At 30.4% G+C, this 26,664-nt stretch overlaps 1 protein-coding gene across 5 annotated transcripts in view; it reads left to right on the top strand.

The window, feature by feature from the left end:
• Positions 1-26,395, top strand: part of LOC115882559 (trehalase-like) — a 44,607-nt gene extending 18,212 nt beyond the window's left edge. For 2 of the 5 annotated variants that reach the window (XM_030900727.1, XM_030900728.1), the window contains exons 2-7: positions 7,303-7,543; positions 7,815-8,734; positions 9,283-9,833; positions 15,208-15,455; positions 20,084-20,197; positions 26,096-26,395. In XM_030900727.1, coding sequence (XP_030756587.1) covers positions 7,449-7,543; positions 7,815-8,734; positions 9,283-9,833; positions 15,208-15,455; positions 20,084-20,197; positions 26,096-26,153 — 1,986 coding nt within the window. In that variant the 5' untranslated portion in view covers positions 7,303-7,448 and the 3' untranslated portion in view covers positions 26,154-26,395. Of the gene's footprint in view, positions 1-7,149; positions 7,544-7,814; positions 8,735-9,282; positions 9,834-15,207; positions 15,461-18,222; positions 18,720-20,083; positions 20,198-26,095 lie in introns of those variants that run through there. The other 3 variants (XM_030900726.1, XM_030900730.1, XM_030900729.1) reach the window with 3 other exon arrangements.
• Positions 26,396-26,664: the final 269 nt, after the last annotated feature.

Raw genomic sequence — 26,664 nt, forward strand, 5'->3', positions numbered from 1 at the left:
AGAGGGATCCAAAAAATTAATTTCCTCGCAAAACCGAGCTATCAGAGCCTTTAAAGCTTAATCTACATAAAATTTCATAATTTCTTTACTTCAATTTTCATAATTTTATGACTGTATTTACTATCTTTCTAAGACCATTGAAAATGAGTAAAAAATCGCCAAAATGGGCATTTTTTGACATTTTTTCATACATATCATCATGAAAATTGTCGATTTTTGTCATGTTACCGATTTTTTGACTCATTTAAAAACGTAGAATAAGAAAATACTGGTCAATGTACTCTTACGAGAACGGTAATGGAAATAGGAGAGGTTTTATCTTTCGATTTGATCGAAACAGCTGAAAAACAAGGGTCAAGAAAGTTATTTTTTTCGCAAAGCAAAAGTACATAAGCCTTCAAAGTTCTGAATCTACATAAAGTTTCCTACAAGTGGTGAAATATTCATAATTTTATGACTATGAGTACTATCTTCCTACGATATATGAAAATTAATAAAAAATAGCCAAAAATTTGCATTTGTTCGACTTCTTTTCTTACATATAGTCATGAAAATTGGCGAATTTTTTTAGAGTATAGTTAAGCCAAACGCATTAACAACTTTTAGTAACTTCCCATCCTTATTGACATAGAAAACAAAAGAAAATGACGTCGATCCCACCGTGTAACCAAGGCTTTAGAGATTTTAATCGAGAATTTGAATATATTAGCATTTTCGATGCGAAGCAATGGACAGCAAAATGTTTTTGCAAGGGCTTTAATCTCATTGTTCCCTTGAATCCCTTGTGTAGTGGGGGTCAAAACTTTTGATTAACACGATTAAGACCAACGCTAAATTTTCGACTCAACACTCTGTCATAGTTCAATTCCTTATTATAGAAATCCATTTCAAATAATAATTGATAAAAATCCATTGAGACAAACTTTTCAGTAGTTCTCTGGAGACATATTTTTTCGCATCTTATTTATTTACATTCTGTATATCTCCGCCCCATAAATCATAATAAAGAATCAAGCTATTAAACAAATTAAAATATTTTCCACACAATCAGATCATTAATTGAAAGAAAAATAATAGTTTTGTTCTATCAAAATAATTAATATGGATGATTGAATAAATGTAAATAAATTAAGCATTTGATAAACAATTAAATAAGCACGATATGTTGGAAGAATAAATAATTATTTAGACTTTGCAAATATTTATTTATTTATTTATTTAGGAGTTTAAATTTCTGTATTGTCGAAGTAGAAAAAATTGCTCATTAAACAAATCAGAGTCCTAAAAACTTTTGATTGCTTAGAATAAATACTATACGAACAAAAAAAAACGGCGTCAAAGACGGCCGGGTAATAATAAGCGATGATAATTAAGTAAGTAAGTAACGCTTATAGTGCCATTTAGCCTTAGGAGGGTTGTAATCTATTTTTATATTGTGTGTACTTCACAATTCGAGAAAAAATAAATTTTTGTAAATACATTTGTGACAGCCTTCTTCAACGCCGTTTTTTTTTCTATTTCAATTAATTCTATTTCTAATTCATTTCTATTTCAAACTGACTAAAGCTCTTCTATATTTCCTAAAACATGCATCTAGCTGACATGAATTATTTTGGTAGGGCCTATTCAAAATATTCGGTTAAAAAAAAACATTATCTCTATGAAACAATATAAATTACTGAATATTAAATCCCTGGTACTGTGCACACTGCCTAAAAATGCTTTAAATTATCCAATGAACTATTTTTAATACTCATTATATCCGTACAAGGGCATTAGAATATAAAATGGTGCAATTTCTTTTCCAAGCTTTAAAGTTCACAGTCTGTTACATGCACTTTAGGTGCGGTTGAATGTATTAATAAAATGCTTGGAATATTGAGATTAAAACATGTCAAGAGTAGTTACTAAATGGCTGTGTTATTTCGTAAATATTTGTGCTAAGATACAGATATTTCCCAAAATTAGTATACCAAATAATATTAAGTCGAATTCTACGGTACGTGGATATATATTGACACTTGTGGTTCTCACATATAGTAGGTAAATAATTAAAAAAAAATAAAATTATTATTAAATCGTTTCAGCTTTAATAATCTCATTGAAAATATTTCTTGACTAGAAATAAAAAATTTTAAAATTAAGATCGTTTATACAGGGTGAGTCTTAAATAGGTGCAAATATTTTTAAGAGTAGAATATTGCGACCCCAGAAACACAATTTTTTTTGGAAACAGTAAAAAAATATAATTTTTTGATAATATGGCAACATAGGTGGTAGATTAAATTTACAAGAAAGAAAACCCAGAAAAGATCCAGAGGTTCTAAAAAATTAAGAATTTTTTTTAAATATTCAAAATAAAATAACTCGGTTATTTTCGATTTATTTGAGAAACGGTAAAGAAAAAATTCGCGCCGGGAGGCACGTATAGCCGCCCATACTAAAATATCTTAATAAAAAGTTGGTAGGCAGTTCTTTTAGTTTCAAAGTAAAGGATTTTTTCTAATTTTTTTTTATCTCAAAAACTGCGACTTTGACTGATTTTGATGTTATTACAAATTTTGTTGAAAATATTATTCCTAATCTTAAATTGAAAACCGCGTTTCGCTAGCTACTGTAATTTTGGAGTTACGATTTTTTTAAAATTTTTAACCCCCTCCCATATCCCCTTACCAATCCCCCACCCCCACCAAAAACTAATGGCCAGATTCTCGGGTGCCACAGTATTTTTGTGCCAAATTTGGTTAAAATCGGTTTAGCGGTTTTTGAGTTATCGTGTTACAGACGGACAGACAGACACCATGAAAATATTTTGTATTTAGGTCATTTATGACCCAAATAACTCATTTTGAGTGAAATTAAAAAAACTTTTTTTTTGCCGATCTTAATAGCCTACCATACCTATTGGCTATTGGTATGGTCGGCTAAAAATATATGTTTCTTTTATTGAGATCTACCAGCCCTGAAATATTTTCACTTATTTATGACTCACCCTGTATAAAATTTTATAATATTTAAATATTTACAGTACTGTAAACTAAATCATAATTAGATTTAAACGAATAATATATTAATAAAAATTATTGTATTTTTTATAATATAGTTATACATACATATAGTTAAACAATAAATGTCTAATCAGTTTAAATTTATTCATTGGTCCTTTTAATTAAATTTTGTATCAATTTAAATTGTTAGAAGAGAAAAAAAGTATGGGGTGGATTAAATAGGACTTAACAACTAACTGATCGTTAAAAAATGATTCACTGTTCGAGTGGAGCATTACAACGTGTCTAGAGTCACAAAATGAAAACGCAAGAATTCATAACTCTCGCCAACCTTTCATAACATTTCTCAACTTCATACATGCCTTCGGTCACGAATTCATTTAACTGCAGTCCTTTTATCAGATACGGCCCTTCAGCACTTTCAGTGGCGTGTGGCAATAGGCTGTTTCTTAAACTAAGTAATTATATTAGAGTTTATTTATAAAATTAATATACACTTTTATCTCTAGCGACTCTAAAAATGATACACAATATCAGTATATGAAGCTAATAAGCTTTAGTTGAGACACTTTATATTGAATTTTATACATATTTTAACCCTCAACTGGCGTGGTGGGGTCCAGCGGACCTCAAGCACTAAACCTCTGTAAAATGTTTATATTTAAGAATTAGACCTCGCCGCGCCATTTCCCTTTAAGTTAGGGTACCAATATGCAACTGTTAAAGGCGCACTTGATTTTATCAAGTATTGTTCCTACCAGCGGGGGCTAAAGTTTTATTGGGGTCTGTGTGGCACCACCACGCCAAGAATGTTACATTATTAGGATGGTGGGTAGTCTAAAAAGTGGGCCTCACTGGGACGCCAATTTTGAGGAAGCATTAATTGAGTGGTTTGATGAACTTAAAGAGGCTTAAGTGAGATGAAGACCATCGAGACATTGATTTTTCTTCGAAGAATAACCATAACTACGATTCTGAATCCCTTGCTTATAGAAGAGAGAAAATTGAATAATCAGTACCAGAAAACAAAGAGATGTGGTATATGGCAACCATATGTCAATGAAGAAATGACATAAAACAAAAACCTCATGAATCAAATGTGCACGATCTATATGCGGCAAATGCAGATCCTATATTAGCATGAACTGTATTTGAAAAAGTTATGTACATTCAAGGTTTGCAGTTTTGTTGAAAATAATTTATGTTTATTACTTTAGCTTCATATTTCAGTTGTTTGTACTTTTAGTAATACGGTAAAATCATAAAATATATATGTTTTTAATTACTATGGGTTTCTTAGCCAATAAGTTATATTTCTGTTGTCAAAAATTCCTAAAAATGCGTTTTACTTTATTTTTGTGTCCGTTCTTATTAATTTGTTGAAAATTAATGAAATTGTTTGTTCACAAGTTTGAATATATTGTAAACAGTGTTAAAATAACAAGTTTTTTTTATAAAATCTCTTCATCATGTATTTTAAACTGAATAAAAAATTGGGGTCCGTCGGACCGCACCACGCCATAAGCGTTACAAGAATTCATCACGCCAGTTGAGGGTTAAGTATAACTTATAAAGATCATTTCTTACATTAATTATAGCTTCATAGGAGTCATAAAATCATACAAAATAGCCGCAATAGAGTAACACCACTGCAGATTATGACAATAATTGGCAATAATTGCAACTCAGGAGCTTGGAACACCCTCAAAAAGAAAATGCCACTCTGCCAACTCCCAGTGGATGACATACCAAGAATGCATAACTTTAAAAAACACCTCGCTGAAGTATTGAGCAATAAAATGGATTGAAAGAGAAAAAAATTTGCTCGGCAGTTAAAAGACCAGACCATAAAGTGATATACTGATGCTTCCAAAACTAAAGCAGGAACATGGATAGTATTTGGCCAAAAAAAATACTCCACACCAATTTGCCCCAACAATAGCATCCTTCGGGTAGAAATATACGCTAAAAAGATAAAAAATCATCGAGAAGGGACTCCATTAAGTCTATAAATATATTAATCATGTTGATTATCGGCTTTATATTATTTAACACATTTTTGTCTTCGAAAACTTTCCGAAACTGTATTTTTTCTAAATAGGCAGTGTAAGTGTTTAAAGCTGTTTTGATAATTCAACCAACTGTGTCACAAATTGGGTTTAATCCAAAAATATTTCACGTGATTTTATCTACGTGTTACTTTTTTTAGTAATTTAAGAAGAGAATATTAAAATGTATGAGTGTACGAACATGTGCATTTACAAATAAATAATTTCGCACTTTGGTAATTGAGAACGACTGTTTCAAAAATGTAGACAACTTAAACCGACTTAATTCAATTTTGTTTATTCGTTTACTATTGTAGGGATATTTATTAAACCGTTATTTTCACATTGAATTTTTCCATATTTATAGTTAAAAAATGTCTTATCAAATCATATTTTTTTTTATTTTGTGTAGTGTAAAAATATGATCATGCGCTCAATTATATAGGTACTTATTTTTTCTTTTATCTTGGCGGGTGGAGGGCACGTGCCACTGTGCCCTTTAGATCCATCCGCCACTAATTTACAGCATAAGCGCTCAGATATAAATGTTTAAACTAGATTATTTTATGGCTTTTATGAAACAAATTACACAGTTAATTTCATCAGAGATCCAATGAAGACTCGTTTCAGAAATTACCTAGAACGGCAAGAATGTACATTTTAATAGATTGTCCAGAATTTATTATAGTGTTAATTTTGAAATGTTTAGCAGATTTATATATCTCTGACTGGCCATTTCTTTTGGCCTTAAAAAGTTTTCCATGCGATAAGAGACTTAATAATTATTGTTGCCATTTTGAAAACCCAAATAATAATTATTTTATCATTAAAACCATATCGGTTATATAAATATTTTAATATAATAGTTCCCTGTGATTAAACTTTTCTTTCGTGATTTTTACGTTACGATTTTACAGTTGTCTTATCTCCGTTGGTGACAATATTCTTAATCCACAAAACCGCAATCATTATTGAAATGATTACTGATTTAAAATAAACACAAGAGAAGGGATATACATAGCTGTATTAAGAAGAAGGTCACTTTTTTCCAATTTGTGTATAACTTGTCCAATTAAAGATGAAACCAAAGACTTTAATTAACTATACGTACATAACAATAATTCAAGGCCGCAATTTCAATAAGAAAATTCTTTCTTCCTGACCAAGGCTACGGTATATTTCTATTTATTTGAAAGAACCAGTTCTTTAATATCAACATATTTTCCATTTTTTAGAACTGCATATTTCAAATATTAACTTTAATAACTTAATAACTACACATTCACTGTAGCAGGCTTAGTTATTAAATAATTGAGGAAAAAAAGATGATCTTTCGACCTTTAGTCGGATTAAAACAGTTCAAGTGGGAAAACTTAAACATAAAAATGAATGATGACAGTTATCATAATGCGCACGTGTTTATGAATAGCGAATATGGCTGAATATGTCGTTTCATTATCTGTAAATATTTAAACAATGTAGTCGCAACCGCTATCGACATAAAAATAACTGATGACGTTGAACTGTTTGGAGCCGAGCCCCCAATCATGTGAGCGTCTGTTCCAAAAATACCTCGAAATGTAGGTATTACCGTTTATTGTGCAATTCTTATTATAGTTTTTCCTAAAACATAGCAGTACCCACCCGTTTCAATGAAAAACACATCTGAATTTTGGTTCATATAAGTTTTAAATCTAACTCTTTAAGGAAACGATATGAATTTTGATGTGACACCATCTTAGATAAATAGTGATGTAACAAATAATTGACATTTTGCGACTCAGATTCAAAACAACGAAATGCAAAAAACAATTAACGAAATTTCCAAACAGGATTACGTCTGACGATGAAGATGCAAAAAAAGAAAAAAAATCGTACTTTTTATTGTTGCTATGGTACTACTTCAAGAAGTATCGACTACGTCATAACGATCTTTGACCGTAAAGTCAGGTACAAAGCGGATAGTAAAAATTTCAAGTTAAAATTCTCATTAGAGGTGCGTCTGTGGGCGACCAATCGCAGAGCAGAAGAGAAGGGGCTTGTCTCCTACGTCACGGCGATACGTCAGAACTTGCACAATTATATCACCTGCTTAGTTGGTTAGCCGCGAGTCTATACAGTCAGTAACAACAACGAGGTTCTGTCAAGTTAAGCTATGATTCGCGCGCTCTTTTCTTGGCACTGATTTACACTCTGAAATTTTTGTGTGCTCGCCGCAATTAGTTTAATGTTCTCTCTCTTCGTAGGAATGATTTTGTGGATGTGCTCTTCAGTTACATAAATTCCTACACAAGAACCATCGTGGATTGACTCGATTCAGGATTCAAGTTAATTTATTTAAGAACTTTTAATTTTTCTTTAATTAAATTATTTCGTAACCAAGACTGAAACAATGACGCACAGAGTGGTGGTATTTGTAATGTTCCTAGTCAGCTTAACCCAAATCAGCTACTGCGAGGAAGAGCAATTCCTTCCGACATGCTTTAGGTAAGAATTAAATCTGATTTGTTATTCCTTTTTAATTAATCGTTTCCTGCTTTATTGTTTCTGAACTTAAAACCGCACGACCTTTACTTAACGTTGATCAATCGATTATATTGCCTCATGATATCTATATCAATTGTAATTATATATGTGCGGACTTTTTGTTAATACTTTCCGCTAATAATTTTTCCTAATAACATACGTGCGCGTTTTGACTTTTTTGCCGCCTGATTTTGGCTGACAGCCATCTAAAAGGTAACTATAATTGTTTCAGTGATATTTACTGCCATGGACGACTCCTAGACACTATTCAGATGGCAAAAATCTACGAGGACTCAAAAACTTTCGTCGACATGAAAATGAAATACTCACCCAACGAAACCTTAGCTAAGTTCGACTTATTTATGTTAGATTTTAAAGACAGGAGACCGACTAGGGCGGAAGTAATGAAATTTGTGGAAAACACCTTCGATCCTGCTGGCCAGGAATTCGAAGATTGGGATCCTGAAGACTGGACTTCCCATCCGAAGTTTCTCGATCAAATTGAGGACCACGAACTGAAAAATTGGGCGAAGAAGCTAAACGATATCTGGAAAATCCTAGGAAGGAAAATGAAAGACGAAGTGAAACAGCATCAAGATCAATTCAGTATTATTTGGGTTCCAAATCCTGTAATTGTTCCAGGCGGCCGGTTCCGCGAGTTTTACTATTGGGACACTTATTGGATCATCCAAGGTCTCTTGCTCTCAGAAATGAAACAAACAGTCAAAGGAATTTTAGAAAATTTCTTGTATATAGTAGATACCTACGGTCACATTCCTAATGGAGGCAGAATCTATTATTTGGCCAGATCACAACCTCCGTTTCTGATCCCTATGATCAAATCTTACTACGATTTTACTCACGACGTCAGCTTTATAGAGAAACATTTACCGACGATGGAGAAAGAATTCGAATATTGGATGCGGGAACATACAAGAAACATCCACATGGACGGTAAAAACTACACCCTGGCTGTCTACGGCGACAAATCCCAAGGACCTAGACCGGAATCTTACTCAGAAGACGTAGAAAGTGCTGCTATTTTCAAAGAAGACCACAAAAAGGAAGCTTATTATTCGGAATTAAAAGCAGCAGCTGAATCTGGCTGGGATTTCTCAAGTAGATGGTTCATCACCAATGCTACAAACAAAGGTACCCATATTAAATATTTTACTATTATATTAAAATTAGTCTCTACACTTTAAGATTTTCTTAAATATATTCACTGTAGCTAGCTTATAATTTAAAAGTTTAAGCACTAATATAAACTTTTTGCAACCCAAACTCTTCTTTGACAGGAAAAACTAGGCCAGAAAAGGCTATAAAATTAAACATGTTCTTGAATATTGGCAATGGCAGTTGATTGTGCAAATACATCACGAACAGTAGTCAATGTCACTATCATCAAGCGCCATAGATATTAGACATAAGTAATCTCAAACTGAAATGTAATTTATACGCCTACTGATACGCGTGATAGTACTCATTCGATGACACACAAATAATGGCACCTTTTTTAAAATACGACTTCTAATTAAAATATTGTAAGTAAATTTCTTCATTTAAAACAACACTCCTGGTATAAAGATTTATTTGAGGAAGATAGGATTGATTTCCTGAAAACAAAATATGTCTCTCTTATTTTTTCAGTTGTTTTATGCCCTAAGACAATTCTAATAAAATATATATTATCTTTTCAGGTAATTTAACCAACATTAAAACCCGATCCATCGTGCCGGTGGATTTAAATGCCCTAATTTATTGGAATGCGGTGTTACTATCCGAATTTAATACGATGTTTAACAACAAGGAGAAGGCCAGGATGTACACCGACATAGGCAACCAATGGATAGAAGCCACAACGGCTGTACTTTGGCACGAGGAAATCGGTGCGTGGTTAGACTACGACCTATACAATGCAGTCAAAAGGGATTATTTCTACCCCACAAACATTTCGCCCCTATGGACGGGATGCTATAACGCAAGTGACAAGGAAAAAATCGTACGGAGTGTGTTGAAATACCTTCAAAACAAGAATATTATGTATCCAGGAGGTGTGCCTAGTTCAGTAGAGCACACTGGTGAGCAGTGGGATTACCCCAATGCCTGGCCACCATTACAGCACATCATGATCGTCGGTTTGAACAACACTGGCGATGAATATGCTGTAAGACTGGCTTATGAACTGGCTGAATCATGGATCAGATCGAACTACAAGGCCTTTAAGGAGTCTGATGCGATGTACGAAAAGGTATGGATGAACAAATTTTATTAGTTAATTTTCCTGTCATATGACTCTTTGATCGTCAAAATATTTAGTTAAAAAATTGCCAGTGTTAATCTATTCTCTCATGATTTCAATCACGTTCACGCATCCTCGATTATGAAGAATTAGAGGATGCGTAAACATTAGCATTATTGCTTGACTTATTTACCTTCAAACAAAGTAATATATTCAGACCAAAAATAAATCAATCGAAATTTCATTTAGAATGAAAAAAAAAAGCGGAAAACAAAAATTAATTAATATAAAATTAAGAAAATATATCTAGAAAAGAAAACTATATTAATAACGCAAAAATTAACGCATTGTAAAAATAAATTATAGGTCTCTGGATGTTACTAATATATTTAATTTCTATATAACTGGATGCATGCTCAGTTCGTGACTAGCTATATGAGAACAAAAAGAAATTTACCAAGCTAATAATTTGAAGGTTAAAATTAAAAGACTAAAGACCAAAAAAAATACCAGCAATAGACTTGTATTATTGTGTTCATTATTATAAAGGGATCATAAAGCCATAAATAAACGTCCCTATCGAATTTCTTGGAATTTAAACTATTGACCAACTCAATCAATTATTTTCGTACTTAATAATTATACAGTAGTTTAAATAATGAGTCTAGACAGTAGATTTCGGTTTATATATTATTTTTTACACACAAGTTCACAGTTCAAAATTGAAGAACGCGAGAAGCTACCATCAAAATATTAAAATTAATTCAATTCGTTATTATATAAAATATTCCTAGATATAGAATAACTGATTAGTTTGGCATAAATGTATCTGTATTTTGTATATGAGATATTCATATAGGTTCGTCAAATCTAAAAATCGTCTTATAGATATAAAAAGAAGTGTCACTATTATGTGCGTTAGAGGTACATATACTTGATTAGGGCATATTTAAAAATTAAACGCAAATTAAGTTGTGATAAAAAAATCGTAAAATTTTCCTCTCTGAAATAAATTTCCATTGGCGTCGCGATAAGAAACTTCCGATTTTGGTGATCTTTAAACCATGGATCGCATTTTCCCAAGTTCCTTGCACTTCATATTTTTATTTCCTTATGTGTTGGTATCACGTTTTTGCGATAGCTGGTCCCACTCAATGATATTGTACAGCCTTGGCACTCGATTACACGATTACATTCGATGGATGATGCATGCCCCCCCCCCTTTAATATTGAAAACTTCCATTACCCAAAACACCAGCCATTTATCATGACGTTCAAAATATTATTTTGTCTACAATCACGCTTTTTTTCGCGTACGCGTAATTATTATTATTAGTCTCTGATAAAATATCGGTGTAGAATTATTTACAATTATTTATAACGGATTAAAACATTTTAAAAAATTATTGTTAAAGGTCAAAATTGATTAGCCTAGTTAATATATTATATCTTTCACTGCCGCACGTAGTAAGGACTAATGATCAACACTTAAAACATTAAACTTTTGTCTAAAATTAGAATAGATCAAAACAAATATATTTTATTAATAAAATCCCTATGAGTGAATAAAATGGGTGACATAGTTGCCAGATAAATAAAATGGCTTTGAGCTTTTCTATGTCACTGAATTTAGGCTGTAGAACTATCATGACTTCATTTAATCACACGGCATTTTGCATTTGTTACATAAGAAGTAAAATATGTATAAAATATATTTCTGTAGAAAATTTTAAGAGCCCACGCTGTTAAGTTTATTTAAAAGATTAGCTAACTTATTTCAATAATTTAATTATTAAATATCTGCTAAAAACTAAATTATGCCTTGTAGATGCAAATGTATCTTTTGGTAGTTGAGTTCTGTCGCTCACCAAAAATTCCATCACACTGATATATTTTTTTCAACTTTTTTTATAAAAATATCTGGAACTTTTTAACCAGATCTAAAATCTATTTTCACACTGCCGTAGTTTTTAGAGTTTTTTTGCCATCGGAATAGTGTCAACCCGTCATTTATTGTAATAAATATCTCAGAAAGCAGAAACAATTTTCGTTATTTTTTTTGCCACTGGCGGAGCGCCAAACTCTGTAGGTGGAGAAGAGACCCTTTAAGTTAAGAGATATTATTAGAAAATATTTTTGTCTATGTGCGTCCAAAGGCATGGTCGTTAACATTTGCGAACGAAGTTTGAATTAGCAGGACATACGAATTTGGAAGCCGTAACGAGCCAAAAATATTGAGAAAAAAGTTAAAATAACACACGCGGCCACAGTTGAAATAATCGATTTTCATTTAACAATAAAACAGGAAGTAAACATAAAATACTACTGTGCATTTTTTAGTATTTTGTCGATTTTCGGTATTTTATACTGTTAACCTAATAATCTTATAGACATATATACTATAAATACACACACAAATACAAATTCCTTCATCGTGCAATATTGGTTTAAATTTTCCTGAGATATTATTAAACCAAATATTTGGTTAAATTATTTTTTAAGATGGAATAGATTCATAAAATGGTCGTATTATATATTTAATAACTACTATAAAAACTCAAACTGGTTGATAGATATGCCCTTCCCAAAATCATGTCGTTTACGTCTCCATATTTAGTTCTACAAAATCTGATTGTGTACTATTATAAATTTTATTTTTTACACCCATTCGTGTCTCAACGTTGAAGAAAGAATTAAATTTAATATACAGGGTTAAAAATAAACTTACCCCATATAAAGAAGTTCAGAATGAAGAAGGAGAATGCAATGATTGCCGGGTATAGAACAGCTGTAAGAAAAGCTGCTTTTTTCCATTCTCTGCCTTTAATTGTTTTATAAAGTCTTGCTGAGAAATACCCCGCCACTGCACCGTTGAATAGATAAAAAATAATAGCTGCGTTTGTTAGTGCGCCCCTGGATGCTGGCGACATACCCAACATGGCGAAAACTAAAAAAAATATATATTGCCTTTAAGAAGAAAGAAAAAGTACTTAAGGAAAAATATAGGATAAAAAGTAAAAAACATTACAGAAAAAAAATCATAGGAAAAGGGATGAAAAAATATCACAGGAAAAAACTACGAACAAAAATTAAGTAAAAGGGGGAAAAAGATAAAAAATATAGGGAAACAATATAGAAAAAAATATATAAAAAAAAGATAGAAAAAATATATGTAATAGAAAAAAAAACATCAGGAAAAAGAGGAAGAATTTTTTCCTTCTTAACATGTCAAAAAAATAAAGAAAAACTAGGAAGGTAAAACCATCATAGAAATAAATAATAAATAATAGAAAACAAATCAAAAAATATATAATAGAAAATAAATCATAAAAAAGAGAAAAGAGAATCGAAAAAATGGAAGAAAAAAATATAGAAAAACAAGAAAGGAAAAAAAATATTAGGAAAAAAAAATAAAGAAACAAATACCTATAAGGAAAAAAAGAAAGGAAAGAAATATAAATAAAAAAAATATAATATAACTATCATTTTTTTGTAATATGTGATTGAACCTGATTGAACTATAGTTATTGCTAAGACTAACTTACACGACTAGCCAGCTATTAAATATTCTGTGTGCATCTCATCATCATCACCATCATTTTCAGCTTATTCAACCATTTCCAATAATTGGTGTAGCATCCCTCACATATTTATATACTCTCTTTGTAGTTGGGCCCATTTTTGTCTATTGTTAGCCATACCAGATCAAGTGTTAATTCCCGTGATCCCTGCTAATTTCCTAATATCATGGTCCCAACTCAGGTTTGATCTTCTTTTAGGTCTCTTAATTCCTAACCCAACAAACTGTAATTTTTGTGGCCCACCTTCTGTCCGTTCTTCTTGCCATCAGGTGTCCTGCCCATTGCCATTTGAAGTATTTGATTCTGTAAATGACATTTATTACCTGGATCTTTTGTCGTATCCACTTTAATCTTTTACGGTCCAGAGTTAGTTCCATTGAATGTTGTGCGACCTACAATGTTTTTTCTTTAAATAAAGTAGCATTATAGATTTGCATATGATTGAGATTCTTCCATAAGTACTACATGCTAAGTCAATGCTTCTGTGGATTTCGGGTAGTATAGAGATCCCGAGCTGTGTATTAGTTGTCCCAAATATATTATATATATGTATATGCTGCTACTATTTTCCAGTTATTAGAATGTCTTTTCTGTCTATTAATTCGTTGTGTCATTTTTATACGTTACCCATTTTTTGGTTTGGTTTGGTTTGGTTACCTTAGTTTTGACTAAATTCATTTTAAGACCTACTTTATTGCTGGCTGTTAATTTGTGCTTCCAGTTCTTCAGGACTATTATCAGTTAGGATTATGTCATCAACGAATCTTAGATGGTTTCATCATATATGGTTCCATCTGTTTTTAATCCTTTGTTGGCCCAATCCAGTTGACGGAAAATTTCTTCTAGTGTTGCTGTGAACATTTTTGCGGATATCGCATCTCCCTCTGTCCCTGTCATACTCCTTTGTCAGATGGAAACTCTGAGGTTGTTTTATATATCATTAGTCTTGCTTTAGCTTTTTTGTATGTATTGGCGAGAGTTTCTATATAAGGGCTGTCAATAAAGGGCTTCTACTTACTAATATGTCACCATTTACCCTAGGTGACCCAGGTAACTAGGATCCGTGGGGGCGTCACTCCCCAAAGTAGCATGACGAAAGCTCTGCTACCTCCCTGCGGGATTGGTGATCTATCTTTCTTAATAAAATATTGCTATCATTGAATTAGTGAGCTCTCATTAATAATTCATTATTAATCATTATTAATTTATTAATAGCCCCACAAGTGGTTTTAAATTAAAAAAATATCTAATAATTTTGTATAGGTATACTGAATTTTGTTTTGCACACACACATGCAATATAAAATTACCTGGCAAATTTCTTTTGAGCTAGCTATTAACTTTCGATATTTTGCATTAAAAAAGTCCTAAATTTTTCTATTCTTATATCACTGAACATTCCTTTGCAAATTATTACAATATGTTTCAATTTAATTGCAAACATGCCGAGGCAAAAAACCAAACCAGATTGAACTAGTTCGAACAATGCACCTATCTAGGTTATTTTTTAAAAGCGTCTCAAATTTGTGTTTTAGTTTCATAAGATCAATTCGCCAATGCATAAATACCCTATAATACTTTTAGTTTTCAGAAAATTTAATTTCAATCTGATTCAGATTTTTGGACAATTATTTTTTTCAATCGCGTCAAATTTTTTGTTATTCCCACATGAAAAAAATATGTTTACACTACTGGCACGTGAGTAGTGTCCATCATGTTAACTACGTCAATAAAAAAAAATACTGTTTGTTTGTAAATAACTCTTTCGTGTGTCCAAAATAAATTTGCATTTTTTTGTTACAGTATGACGCTACAGTATTTGGAGGCTATGGTACAGGGGGTGAATACGAAGTACAGCTCGGTTTTGGCTGGTCCAACGCTGTCATTCTGGATTTGCTCCATCGGTACGCAAGTACTGTAAGAGTCGAAGATCCACCTTTGCCTCTTACTTCAGCCAGTGTCATGGAACCTCGAACTGCCAGTTCCAGTATCAGTTCTGTAACTACAGCGCTTATAGCACTGTTAGTTACGATGTCAGCTGGATTCATAGGGTGAGGTATGTATCATTTATAATTTCTGTTTATAGTATTTCTCAATAGATCATGTTAGTGTATAGGTACACTAGGATTTTCTTTTCTACAGGCCTGTACAATCTGATTTTAACAAAAGCAAATATAATACCTGCTGTGTAAAAATATCATAAGAAACTAAATGAAGTTGCTCTTGTAGAACTATTAAAAATAATCACATAATCCAATAACAATCAAAATTTGCTGTAATAGAATAAATTTTATTTAATGTTACAAATTCGTGTTAAACAAGCGTATCTATGGCTAAATAGTAATTAATGATTTCATGTCTATTTACGCGTCATATGTCCTTGAGTCATGTCTTCCAATAAATTTATTGACAATTGTTTTGTTATATAATACAAATATAACCTTAATGGTTATGTGAAGAGTAACCCTTCACCCACCTACGACAATAATTTAGAGACAGTTTCAGTATTTGTAGGAAAATTGTATTTAAATTCAGAATATCTACAACTTTAATGGCTTCGACTCCTTAGTTTTGTGAGAAAATTAATTTTTTGAGCCATTGTTTATGAGCTATCAAAAAATGTCCATTTTTGGTTATCTTTTAGTTAGTTTCAAAGACCTAGAGAAACAGTAAAGATATTGAATTGTTTGAAAAATAGCAAACAAAAGGGCAGAATCTGTCTAATTTTTTTCATTTCTTATATACAGTTGAAATTGCACAGATTAGTTTAGTGTTCACACTAAGGTCCAGCCCCTTAAAATTTCACAAACAACAGATTTGTGACTGATTGCAAACTAGTTCCGTTCGAATCAATTCGTGTACTTCTTCACACTGCTATACGTTATCGGGGTTGCAAAATGGTTGCAAGCTCAACCAATTTGCAACATTTTGTCACAAAACAGTCGCACCGTGGGCACTGGAACTAAGTCTAAATTATCAAAATCCTAAATTTATAAGAAGATGAATATAAAAACATGTACTGTGCAGTACAGAGCAATTTGCGTTTTTACGAGAAACAAAGAAATACTGAAAATTTCTCCATATTATTCACCTTTTACTTTTCAAAGATATATATATATATATATATATATATATATATATATATATATATATATATATATATATATATATATATATATATATATATATATATATATATATATAAAGATATATAATTGTATGGCACCATGACTTTAATTGAACAGTAACGTAAAACGTAATTATTTTCTCCACAACGTTTTGTTCCTTTAAAACAAATCTAAGGTATTTCTTTCCAATGTAAAATCAGTAGGAAAAAAACCCATTTCGCTTAAAACAACATTAATTAAACTTGGAAAACATGACACCGAGATTATCAGAGACACAGTTCCCTTAATGATGTTTTCTTCCAATTGTAAATTAATCACCTGTAATTACAAATTTCGAATGTAATTATTAAATTATGTCTCCCAGCACGTCTCACTTGAAAATGTGAATATTGATTATACAGGGTGAGTCTTAAATAAGAGCAAATATTTTTAGGGGTAGTATATTTCGACCCCAGAAACACGTCTAGAAGCCAAATTTTTTCTTTGAAAATTTGGATTTATTTTGATTTTTTTTTAAATTTTAAGTTAGAAAAACATTATATCTTCATAGGTATGACAACATAGGCAGTACCTAGATTAAATTTACAAGAAAGAAACCCCAGAAAAGATACAGTGGTTCTCAAAATTTAACTAAAATATATTTTTTCTTAAATTTTCAACGTAAATTAACTCGGTTATTTTGGAGTTATTTGAAAAACGGTAAACAGAAAATATGTTTCTTTTATCGAGATGTACCAGCTCTGAAAATTTTTGCACTTATTTAAAACTCATCCTGTATAGTGCGCACAGGTCTGTATTTAATATGCATGTATCGCTTTTTGCACTCAATCTGTATAGATAGTGCTACGTAACGCTTGATAATTGGTCAAAATAATTAGGTAAAATGCACAGTTATTCCGATTATTCTGATCAAGAAATTTTTGCATTTTATATTTCCGTATTTACTAAATATATTTTCTTTTATTTAAACGTTCTTGAAAGAGAAAGTGATTGTTGCCATATATTAAAAAAATAAATGTATTAAAGAATATTATCGTTATACTTCATGGAAAGTCCAGTGATTTTTCTTACACAGATGATCTATAAAATTGAAGACAGATTGTATATTTGAAATGGTAGAAGAAATTAATTATTTTATTAAATATTTATAGTGAAAAAGTAGCTCTCGTCATTTTTGGGTGTTTTTGCCACTTGAGACCAATCTAAAACAACTGCTAAAATATAAAACCGGACAATAATGAAAGTACAAAGCATACTTCTTCGTTATTTCTTGAACAACATTAAAAATGCAGTTCTCTAGTTTGATTTTTCAACTTATTAATGACGAATTTATATTAATATTTCGAACTTAAAAATAACTAGTAGGAGTCTATTATATTTTGACAGGGGATGTCAGGATGGTAAATAAAAGATGTCTTGAAAATTATGAAAAATACAAGGACATTCTCAAATTTGAAAAATCTTTAATTTAGTATATTTGCTTCTTTTTCTTATTTTCAGTGGTAAAAATCTCAAAATATTACAAGTTAGTGTTGCTTAAATTGACTAAAGAAATTGTTGCCAGTTTTAAAAGTTGAAATCATTACTTTGAACAAATTTTATCTTGCAATTTTTTTGATAAACTTTCTGCCAATTTCATTTATACGATACAAGAAACAAGTTGTCTAATTGTTACTTTCTTTTGTTTCAGGATTCAATTTTTGTGGAAAATGACAAGAGACGTGTGTGATATTAGAAAATTAATAGTGACAGGATAATAATTTTAAATTAAAATTATTATTTGTCGTGCGGACTTTGTGCCGAATGAGTATTTCTCGAGTTCCTTTAAACGCATAGGTCTAATAGAACAAAGAAAAATATATATTTTTTAAAATATATAGCCGAGCGTTTTCAGTTGGCTGTTTTAGTTTTCCTTTTTCCTTAGTGAAAATCTAGATTTAATCAAAATACAATGCCGGCTTAAGACGTAAAAGCTAAAATAGTATTATTTAAAATGTGATCTAATTTTAATATCTCTCTTGTTATATTTTTGAGTACCTGCTAGCGGCATGTTAACTATAGGAGCATGCTCTGTGTTTTTTAATCATAACATTAGTCGTTAAGTCCATGTATGTAGTATGATGTCCTAGTGCTATTTTAGTTTTAATTTAATAATTTAATTTAATAATAAACGACAAACAAACTAAACCTAACCTAATATTTTTGTCCTGTTGTAGTGTGTTGTGTGTCTGGATGCTTACTAAAAAAATATCTAAAAGAACGCTGTGATTTTGTTTCGGAAAAAAATAATTAACTTTACACCGTATTGGAAATTAGCAATTACAAATATTGCCCTTGAAGTAGAGTATATTGTAATTACATTTTATGAATGATGGCTGTGGTAGAAGATTGTGGTGTTTTGTGTTTCTATGTGTTGATGTACTGAAGGGGGCAATTACACATTAAGCTTAAGTGGCGAACAGGTCGCTTTCTTAAATTGGAATCATTTTGCAGACGCATGTTCGCAGTTTATGTAGTGTGTTTCGAAAAGTGATCACGTGACGGATGGGTGTCCTCCCCCCCTAATATATTTTTTCTCTCCATCAGCTACCGCGACGAGCAATTTTATAGGAATGCATGTGTGGGTTTTTTCTCGCGAACAATAACAGAAAAATTCGACGCTTCGTTGACTTTTCGCAGCATTCTTCTCTATCGATTTTTGTTTGCAAAAATGCGACAGAATAATTGTGTTAATTATGAGAATTAATTCATCTAACATACACTAACACGAATGGAATTCATCAATGTTTTGTGTCATCAATTAAATAACATCCTTCAGTAATTGTATAGAATATGTATTAATTACTTTATTAACATTTAAAATTACCTAGTTGATGTTGATTAGTATTTTCTACGAAATATCATGTCTGAAATTTTATAAAATGATGAAAATATATTTACAGACTATATTGATCTATCAATCTTCAAAATACTCTGACAGAAATATATCTTAAAAATTAAAATGACTTTACATTTAATTAAATTTTCACTTCTTCACTTATCACAAAAATATTATTTAAAAATTATTTTATTTCGCATTTTTTTAATACATTACTAATAAACATATATTTATGGCACTATCATAATATAAAATATTTATTATTTTGACAATATTCATTTTTCAGAAAGATAAAAATTATGATATGCCGATAAATATTAAATTAGTATTTAAAAAATATATTTAATATTATAATTTAAAAAAATATATTATAAAATAACATTATTTAGTATTATAGTTAGTCTTTAAAAATGTGATACTGTTTTATATAAATTTCAGTTTTTTAAAAAAGATTTACTAAGTTATATCAGTTTTATCCAAAAAAAAAAATATTTTATGAATTAATCGATAATAATTTTTTTTATTAATTTATTTCACTAAAAAAGAAAATAATAAGGAAAAACTACCCTCGAAAAAAAATCAACACAAATAAGATAATTTTATTTCCACACTTCGATCACAATAAATAATTATAAACGAAATAATCCACTAATAACAATATTTTTGTTTACAGAATATGTATATACAGACGTAGAACACAGCACACTTCGTTTTTGGACAGTAGAAAACCTTCTAGCGGCAAATATATGAAATTGCAGGACATCAGCGGCCAGAAACAGAGTGCAAGGTAAGTAGGTACTCTTATACCGCTCTAGTACCGAATGAATGAATGTGGCTGATTTGAATTGTGCCATACTATATAAACTCACCTCTGGTCAGTCCGTTTTTCAATTCGAACATTAGCGATCTTTGTTCGTGAAAAGTCGTTTATTATGACCGCCATTGTGTACTTTCCGACCATGACTTGATGTTTTTTTTTCTGTAACCATAATTTATAAACCTTAATATTATTTATTTTGGAATACTTGATTGGTTCTCTATTGTTTCTACTAATTTATTTTCGTAATAGGTCTTTTGTCAGAAATTTTTCGTTTAAATCATTTTCAATCACCATTCTAGATATTTGAATTTATCATATGCATATATAGGGTGGCTCATCGTGCAGAAAAAGAAAACTTCATATGAGTCTTAAATAAATGTCAATGTTCTTTATGCGAAAAAAAAATTGTATTTTTTCGAAAAATAATGTTTGATTTTTTTTATTTTTACTTAAAAACATAATATTTATTATCTTGATAATATGGCAATACAGACAGATTAAATTTAGAAGAAGGCTGAAATACTGTCATAACATGTTTTCGGCAAATAATAGGACAGATAAAAGATAAAAGACTTATACTACTGCAACAAAAGTTATTACGAGTGCAAATTACATTTTCAGAGTTAAATTACTCGGCTATTTTGGACTTACTTTAATAACAGTAACGAGAAAATATGTTTCTTTCATCGAGATCTACCAGTCCCGTGAAAATATGTGCACTTATTTAAGACTCACCCTGTATATAACAATAGCGAGTGGTGAGAATTGTATTTGGGAAACTTTGGCAACTTATTCTACCGATAAAAATAAGTAAAAAAGTTGGTATAAATTTATATATTCTAAAATGCTTCGCATCGGATATACAGGGTGTAGAATAGGTAGTTATTAGACTGAAAAAATAAATTTGAAATGGTTTCGTGCCAAAGGTTATTATTAATATTTATTTTTTTCTAGAAAAAATTGTGATTAATTAAAAAAACGATAAAGAGTTCCTAAATATATAATTTCAGTTTATTGACTATTATCTACTCATGTCAAAAAACACCCAGTTTTCATCGAAATATCGACGTTAATGCAGATATTTAGTTGGAAAAATCAAAATAAAAATAAAACTTCTACACCGTGTATCGAAGTAAAACGAAACATTTTAGGACAATAAATTTATAAGAACCTTTTTACTTATTTTTATCTGTAGAATATGCTGCCAAAGTTTCCCGAATATAATTTGATCCACCCTGAATATTAAAAAACATTCGGTATATATACTATGACAGTATAGCATTTTTGCAAACTAATTTTTCTCTAAAAAATCTTTAAAACTAAAAGAATGAAATATTTTTGAAATATGTGCTACTAGTAAAGAAAATAAAATTTGATATGAAGCTTTTTCTTTTTAATATTTTGTTTTGTGGAAGCAGAAATATATTTGGAATATAAAGGGAGTAGAAAATATTCTTATAAAACGTTTTTAAAACGTCTAAAAGGATTCTATAGAACTTGCTATCAATTTATTCCCTCTTATTCGTATATTAAATTAGCAATAACTTTCTTCCTTGCAAATATTTCCATTCGAGTATTTCAAAATAGCCTGATACAGTTCTTGGAACAATAATAAGATCATTCAAAACCAATTATCTCCGTATAACAAACTATAACTTATATAATTTAAAAAAAAATGGATGGTGGTCTTGTTATTTTCACATGAGTATCATGTCTAATCGTTTTTTAAAAATTATCTAAAAGTATTATTATGTTACAACCCAGTGTTGATTATTATTAACAATAATGGCGCACTGATAAGATTGTATTATTAAAGTGTAAGCATTATTCAAAAATGATTTTTTATATATGTATTTCATATATAGCCTTCAGACTACCCGTAAAACTAATACTCTACAGGTATATTTTTTCGAGGAAATTATATTTCCGAAAATTAGTTATTAATATCTACTATGTAGATCAATGCCTTCGTACAAAAATCAATTTATCATATTAAGTTTACTTCAGAAACTAATCAATTTATACAATCTCAAAACAGGATCAATTAGTAACACATTTAAATAATTAGGCTTCTTACATATTCTGTATTAATTTTACAGTAGCCTGTCGGTGATATTTGGCACAATAATATCGCTCAATTATTATCAACCCAATGTTGTCTAATAAGTCTCATCGGATTTTATTATGTGATGTTTTAAAGAAAAAATACCCTTGAATATTGTGATCAACCTGTGTAAATTTTTGGAAGAATATATTATGTAAAAATTAGTATTCACCTAAACGGTTATTGTATACTAAAAGTGCATGCTCATTTTTAAATGAAGTGTTTCTAATCATTATGCAGAGAGAATGTGCATATAATTAGTGATGTACCCAGAAAAAGAGTTTATGTACATATTTTAATATTTATTATTTAAGGCGGGATGGTACGGTCCAAGTGTACTTGAACCAAGTACACTTGCCAAAGTAGCATTTTCACGACTTGCGACCACATGTTTACTAAACACAACGTTGGATTAGTTACAAAAAATAGTTAGGTTTAAAATAAATGGAAACGTTTTTGTAACGTTGTGCCGACGTTGAACTAGTACTACAACACAGTAAAAGCTTCTGCGACGTCGAATAAACGTTGTCTTCTAACCTTTTTTGCTTAAGTGATCTTTAGGTGATTCGGACACAGTGTTGCCAGACTGATGTGGCAGAAGGTAACAAGTTCCCATTGAAAATGGTAATAGATTTTGACAGAGGGTAATATTTTTGGCGACATATTATGGAAACGTCTAAAGTATATACAGGGTGTCCCAGAAATAAGTGCAAATATTTTAACTGGTAGTATAGTACAACCCCAGAAACACGCCTATTAGGTTTTTTTCGCGAAAAAAAAAATTTTGAAAATTCGAAATTTTTTGAAAATTTTTTTTGGAAATTTTTTAATTTTTAAAAACTTTTAAAAACTTAATTTCTTGATAATATGGCAACATAGGTATTATATTAAATTTACAAGGAAGAAAATCCAGAAAAGATCCAGTGGTTCTCAAAATTTCAGGAAAAAATTTTTTTTTTGAAATTTTCAAAGTACAATAACTCCGTTATTTTGGACTTATTTGAAAAACGACAAAGAAAAAATATGTTTCTTTTGTCGAGATCTACCACCCCTTAAAATATTTGCACTTATTTCTGGGACACGGGACACCCTGTATAAACCTAGCATCATCTGGTGGAATTCGTTTCAACAAATGTGTTTAAAAATATTAAGGAACTGGCGCGGGTTTGGTTCAAAAAATTGAAATTTTGATAAGTAATGAAAAACAATTCTAATGATGTAGGTACTTTATTATACCAAACCGAAAAAAATAAAAAAAGTCAAACTCAAAAATCAAACCTCTTAAGACAGACATTATCAGCCGCAGCCCTAAAAAAATAACAACATATTATTAATAGTTCAGCTTTTGTCCCAAAATAACATTGATTCAAGGGTTACAAAATTTGATGGATCACTAATCACTAGTATTAATACTTTTTAAATCTGTCCTGTCAATATATTCTTTTTTAAGAAAATTTCGTAAAACGTTCCTATACAAGTCACTTACTTTTGTTGGCAATGTGCTGGACAATGTGAACAATTTGGGTTTTTCTTGCAGACCAAACCAAACCATAACCTTAAATCTTAAGTTTTCACTTCGTTTTGTTCAGTCAGACAGTTCAGTGCTGTTTTTGTTTTTATAAAAAAACTTAATTAAAATGGGATGTAAGAAAGGCACATATAAAACTAAATTTAAATATACATCGACATATTAACGATACTTTATCCACTCCCTCGTTTATTTAGAATATAGAGGGCGGGACAAGCAAATTTTGCTTTGACGTTTCACAATTGATGGCCATGTCTAGACTTTAGGATGACTAAATTAGGCAATTTTGTGACTAGTATACTACCTGTTAAGGCTTAACTGCGACTTTATTAGTCCAGTATGCGACTACTCGAACTACTCCATCTTAATCTCCAAAACAACAAAGTGAAAGCCGCCATGTTGTTGAATAAGAAAATGTTTCGTTCCTAAAATAGCAACTCCTGCTTTTTGAATACATTAACTTGAAATATTTGACCCTAAACAACACGCGTAAACAATTTTTTTTCGACTGCGAATAAATTATTCTCATTTTGCTAAAAAAAAATTTGAAGAAATTTTTTAACACTTCTTTAATTTGAAGGCCCATTAGTATTTTTCAAAGTAGAAACAAAACATTTATCAATAAAGTTGTTTGCGTTTAACTTTTTTGCCTTGGGTAATGAGTTACAGAGTTGGTTGAAGTGTTTCAATAATTATGATCTTCAAACATCCTCCACACTTAAATACTTTTGTTTTGTTTTCCTTTACTGCCATCTGGCATATGTCTCTAACTAAATCATAAAAATAATATTTTTACTATAATTATCCCAATTTAGGATCAAACACGACTTAGACGCCATATTATTACAGTTTTGTATTTCTGTGAATTAGGATTTTAAACAACGTTGCAGTTTGTGCTAAATTAGGCTGCTAGCCAACGTAGGTATCCAACGTCGTTTCGACCCAAAAATTATTCTCCAAACTAGTTCTAACTAGGGTTGGCACGAGGTTGTGCCGACGTTGCGCCCCGACGTTTATTCGCGTGACACAACGTTGTCCCGACATCCAAATGCTGCTTGGGTGAATGTTGCCAAATGCTGTGCGCGTCTTAGTTCCTACATCTTCTAACGTATTAACTGTTCTATCCAAGTCAAGTTAGAAGGCTTCGTAACATCCAAGTAAGTTGGCAGTCAGCCTACTTACTTAGATATTACGAACCTTTCCAACTCGACTTGGATAGAACAGTTGATATGACAGAAGCAGCGTATAAGTAAGACGCGCAACATACTTACCTGGCAACCTCCAAGTATACTTAGGGCAAGTATACTTGGATCGTGTCAACCGGTCTATAAAAAATAGTGTTTTTTTTCTGGTTACTTTAACTAAAATTTTGTTATCAATGCTGAATAATACAAATAGGTTTCATGCACAAAGATATTATAATTTTTTATACAACATAACAAGTAAATAGCAGTATAAAATTAAATTCATTGTTATTTTCACATACTTTTCATTTCTTCTTGCAAACCACATTTGTTATACTCATTAAATTCTGCTGAGACATAATATTCCAAACTACTGATAGATATGCATATGTATTAGAATTTGAAGAGTTGTTGGCATACATGAAAATATTAAGGGTATTACAGCATGAATTTGTAAGTTGCCTGTAAAGTGTATTATCTGTAAAGGGAAAAAGAAGCTTTAAATTGTTTGTGCCTAGAATAGACTAGAATGTATATAGAATTAATAGAGTTCATTATTTATTTATTTCTTTTAAGTATTAGTTAGTAAATGAATCTCAAAATCCCGAATTTGCTATTGCTTCCAAAATAGTGTCTTTTGTGATATTTATTAACTGTTAATGTAGGGTAGACCAATTGTTTTAGTGTGTTTATTTGTATTGTAGATCGATTTGTATTCTGTGTCATCTATATGTGTCTCATCTGTATAAAATATATAAACGATTTATAATAATCCTTTATTGCTTTTTATTGTATCCTCTTTTTTGTTACGATCATACGAAAGTAATTTTTTATATACACAAAAGAAACATAGGTGATATAAATTTTTGGCCACCTCATGACATTTAAAATATATTGCAAGACAAAATTGTAATGGAATATTTGAACAAAAGCCCATTACAATTAAATGAACAAAGATCAATAATGTTCGATAGTCCATTACATCATTTCGTTGATTAATTTTAAAATCTATTTATTAAACTTATTTTCTTTTTTTCTCTTTTAAACAGTGACAGAACGTGGACTAAGAGAATGGAATTGAGATTAGCTGATAAAAGCCGAAAGTAATTTCAATTAAAATTTGGACTTGATTGTGCTGCAATTCCTAACCAAAATTAAGGTTAATTCAATTTGTAAATATTTTTGTACTATTATTTTTAGAATCTCATAGAACATATTATGGACATTTTATAAAGAAGTGCCTTCCCATCTAGTGATTGTCGATAATTTTAGTGAATTTATTTATTTATTAAATATTATTGTTAGTTCAGTGCTCGACTGTCTTAATATATTTTCAGCGAAAAAAAAAAGACAAGTAAAAGACTTTACTGTATCCAAACGGTTGCTATTTGAAGATATTACTAGTGTAATTGTAATTATTACTATTAAATAAATCAGTTTGCCTATGTTAACAACAAAATACATCATATCAACATAAATATATGATGCAATAACTAAGACAAACTTAAAACATTTATATTTAGACAAGCATAAGTGAATAAATGTATTTTTGGTTGTTGTTGTAAACAATCAAAATACATAAAACTAATATGTGATATATAGTAATTAATAGTGAAGT

The sequence above is a fragment of the Sitophilus oryzae genome, unplaced genomic scaffold (genome assembly GCF_002938485.1).
Source record: "Sitophilus oryzae breed Bouriz unplaced genomic scaffold, Soryzae_2.0 scaffold_177_pilon_pilon, whole genome shotgun sequence".
Classification (NCBI taxonomy): Eukaryota; Metazoa; Arthropoda; class Insecta; order Coleoptera; family Curculionidae; genus Sitophilus; species Sitophilus oryzae.